This window comes from Varanus komodoensis, unplaced genomic scaffold (genome assembly GCF_004798865.1).
Source record: "Varanus komodoensis strain SLA01 unplaced genomic scaffold, ASM479886v1 scaffold39, whole genome shotgun sequence".
Taxonomy (NCBI): domain Eukaryota; kingdom Metazoa; phylum Chordata; class Lepidosauria; order Squamata; family Varanidae; genus Varanus; species Varanus komodoensis.
Window position 1 is genome coordinate 4,140,065 of NW_025335922.1, and position 3,829 is coordinate 4,143,893.

A 3,829-nucleotide genomic window follows, 5' to 3' on the forward strand; every position below is an offset into this window, starting at 1 on the left:
GCAGGTTGTAGGAAAAGTAATAGACTCCTGGGATTTGGCAGGTGAAGGTTCCTGAAACCTCGTCAAAGTGTTGCTGATCATTGTGCAGGATCTTGTGGAACACGATGGGCTGGTTGGGTTCTGGATGATTTTTGCCCAGTTCTGCAGCAAACACTGATGTGTTTTGGGGGGCACGTACTCCAGGGGAACCTGGGAGTCCTGGGATTCCTCTGGCTCCTGCCACACCAGGAAAACCTGAAAAGCAGTCAAGGGAAGGAGAGGGATGTCAGCAAAGAGCAGTAGTTTGAGGCTTCATTTTCCTTTGCACCTGCTAAGCTGGGGTTGCCTGATCTCCTGACAAGCCAATAATTTCAAGGAAAGAGAAATGAATCTATTCATAGAATCCGTGTTTGTTCACAGAAAGTGAGGTTTCCCCTGGCACTAGGGAGCAGAAGGGAATCTCAGATTGGCTTTTGCCATAAGCTAGGAGACCTTGGACCACTGGGAGAAGTGCACCCTGCTGCCCATTTTTCAAGAATGATCTTAAAGCCAGGGCTCAGCCAACCTGCCGTGGAAGATAGGGCCCTTGAAGGGGTCATCAATGGTGAGCTCCTAACCAGCATACTGAGCAAGCAAACACACGGATTCCAGATGAGTGGTTCCTATTATGGTGAGAAATGTGTCATTGTCATAACTCTACATCTATGTGCATCTATACAATCAACTGGCACATGGAGATCTTATGCAAATCATTGTCCTCTTCAGTGGTAGATAACAGTGAAACAAGGCAAAGCAAGACAGCAAGGCAAGGTAGCCACCAGATCCAACTAGGGTCAGACAAGGTACAGGAGCTGGAATGGGCTACTGCTAGCAGAAGTATCTGCGCTGCTGAGGTGAGACGGCAGGGCAGGGCAGGGCAGGGCAGGATGCAATGCGGCGCGGCACAGCATTGAAACTGAACAACAGCTAACAAGAAGACCTGTATTGCTGAGGCAGCTTCTGGAGGGAAGACCTTACTCTTATATGGCTCTTTCACCAGGGCCCCCAGCTGGTACTCATCAGGAGACTGAGAGCTTCAACAAGGTCTGTGACTGATCCTGCAAAAACTACAATGGTCATTCTAGCTCTGGCCACCAGGTGAAACACTGGAGCGGACCATGGCAGGGATGCTTTCTCTGGTGAACACATTGGGAGACAAGTATTTGCTGTGGATTTGTCGCAGTGCAGTACCTGATGGGCCAGGTGGGCCAGCGGGGCCAGGGGGGCCAGCGGGGCCAGGGAGGCCAGGCAGTCCAGGTGGACCAGGTGGTCCAGGGGGCCCAGGGGGCCCAGGGAGTCCATATGCCTCACTGTCCCCAGCTGTTCCAGATAAAGAGAGGGCCATGATCCAAAGAGCTGCAGAAAAAGAAATACAGCAGTTTAGCTCTCTTTATAATGATTAAAAGTCACTTTTTAATACCTCAGTTATGGGCAGCTGAACTTGTGAGCTGATGCATCTGGGAAACCTTTTGTGTGCTCTGGTGTGAAACAAAATAGAGGTTTTCATGGTGCTGGTGTTGTACCTATTATACCCCATTCCCTTCATCACTGGCACTATGGTCACCAGCTGATGGATCTAGGCAAGACAACCTGAAGCAATTGTTTTGATTACAATTCCATATACTAAAAAGTATACCTGGATAATAAGTTAGAATACATCTGCATTCTCAAGCCCTTGAAAGCTAACTCCATCAAATTCTATACAATATAATTAGGAAGAAATCTGTTTTAGATGGCACTGTTTATGAGAAATGGTTCTTTTCCCACACTCAGAATGAATATATCCCAGGCTACCCATTTTATTTTTCCTGGTACCACCAAGATGTTCTTGCTTAGGAGAAACTGATTCTGTTCCCTCCAGATGTTATTTTCTACTTCAGCATTCAAACTGTGAGAACATTTGCCCCAGTTCCAATCTCACCACCACAGGAACAGAATGAAATCCACTTTCAGTAAAGGGAAATCAAACCTGGCCAAAAGAAGCCACAAGACTGGAGCTTTCCAACCATCATCTTGAACTCTTGAATCTCTGTTCTTGCAAGTATAAAGTGTGCAGTCAAATTGTAGTACGATTGAGTGGTATTTTCCTTTTATATCCTTGTGTATTCTCTCCTGCCTACTCCTGATTGGTGTAGGGCTTTTAAAGCCTGAATTTCCCTCTCAGCTTAACTCTTTCCTGGGATAAATTCCTGGGACACTGCCCACAAAAAACTGAACTCTATTCCTTCTACTTTATGCTCTCCAAAGACAAACCAGGATATATCAACCTTAATTGCTAAAAACTGAAAATTCGGAGGGTGACCCAAAGTTCATGCACACACATCTTTTACCTGAAACTGGTATATGAATTGGACTTAAGTCGCATATGTGGGAGGTAAATCCTTCATGTTGATTTAATTGACTGAACCATAAAAAACTTTGCCAGAAAGGCTCAGAGTGATGTCAGGAACGTAAAGCTACTTAAAGAAGGTGAACATCCTACTATTAAATTTGTCCTGGTGAGCAGAACAAAGCCTCTCCTCACACACAATGTATGCAAATCGCAACTTGACATGCAAATTGGTTGGCTAGTCAGCCTCTTTTTGTTTCTTCCTGCTCTGTCCTACCCTGGAAGCCTGGTGCACGGCTGAGCACGTTGTCCTTGGGATCTTGGTGCTGCGAGATGGTGCAATGTGGGCTTTCCGAGCAATGATTAACTTCAGCAAATTCTGAGGAATATGTACAGATGGAGCCAACAGAGAGCTGAGTGACCTTTCCTGTCCTTGGTGACATTTAGGTTACACCCCCATATCCAAGACCACTCTTAATTATCAGTGGAACAAGGTAATATACAGCAAGGACCCCAGTGGGAAAGAAGTAATGATCAAGGGATGGCTTAACAGGGAGTTTACTTTTGTCCAATGAAGGGTTCCCATTCTTCTATTAGAGAGTCATCATGCCCCATTCCCAGCTCCTTGACAGGCTAACATCATATCCCAGGGGGACGATCATAGCTAGCATCTCTAGACCACCAGATGTTCCCACAGATGCATTGCATTTCAGGACATCAGGAACAATGATCCCCCTTCCAACCCTTGTTTTGGTCCCTGGTAAGTGTCCCACACTAACTCAGGCAGTAGCTGCCCCATGACATATTTCTCCAGTGTTACCAGTACTTCTTACCCTTTCCCCTGCAGTGATCTGGAAGGATATGGCCAGGAAGTGTGCTATCAGAGGACCAGAGGAGGACACTGAGGGGTGTTGGGGGTGGTAGTCAGGAAGTAGTGCGGTCTTATTTTGCCCAGAGAAAAACATTCAGAACTGGAATTTGGACCAGAAGACATGGACATCACAATTCAACAAACTTTTTCACCCAGGCAGCTGTCCCCAGTGGAGCAGGAGTGATGTGCACATCACAGCATCCCTGGTCTTGATCAAAGTTTGTGAGACCTGAAATCAGAAGAACCTTCATTCCCTGGTAGTAGGGAATGGAGTGGAGAAGAGGGTGTTGGGTGATGGTCTGTCAGATAGATCATGCTAAAAAACGGGAATCCTGGGTAACCACCACTTGATGTGACAAGCATACCTGTCCAGTCCATTTCAAGAATGTCAGCAGCAGTATCCACAATCTTATTGTTTTTTTCTTTAAAATACATGTCTTTCTTGCTGCTTCTGGTATCTTATCTCCTCTGGTCATTTCTGTGTGGGTTAGGATCATTCTGCAGCAGTGAAGGGAAATACTGGAAATGCTTTCCTGTGCACTGTTTGTTTGTCTGTTTGAAAAACAATTCACTTCCACTTGGAGTATTTCAAATCTTTCCACAGGTTGTGA

General features: G+C 45.9%; 1 protein-coding gene across 1 annotated transcript in view; it reads right to left on the reverse strand.

The window, feature by feature from the left end:
• The window catches only part of LOC123028817 (collagen alpha-1(X) chain-like), a 4,096-nt gene extending 2,000 nt beyond the window's left edge, over positions 1-2,096 (reverse strand). The window contains exons 1-3 of the mRNA XM_044441064.1: positions 1,988-2,096; positions 1,210-1,374; positions 3-234 (exon numbers count right to left, since the gene is read on the reverse strand). Of these exons, the coding sequence (XP_044296999.1) occupies positions 3-234; positions 1,210-1,374; positions 1,988-2,030 (440 nt within the window). The 5' untranslated portion in view covers positions 2,031-2,096. The remainder of the gene's footprint in view (positions 1-2; positions 235-1,209; positions 1,375-1,987) is intronic.
• Between the last annotated feature and the right edge of the window lie 1,733 nt (positions 2,097-3,829).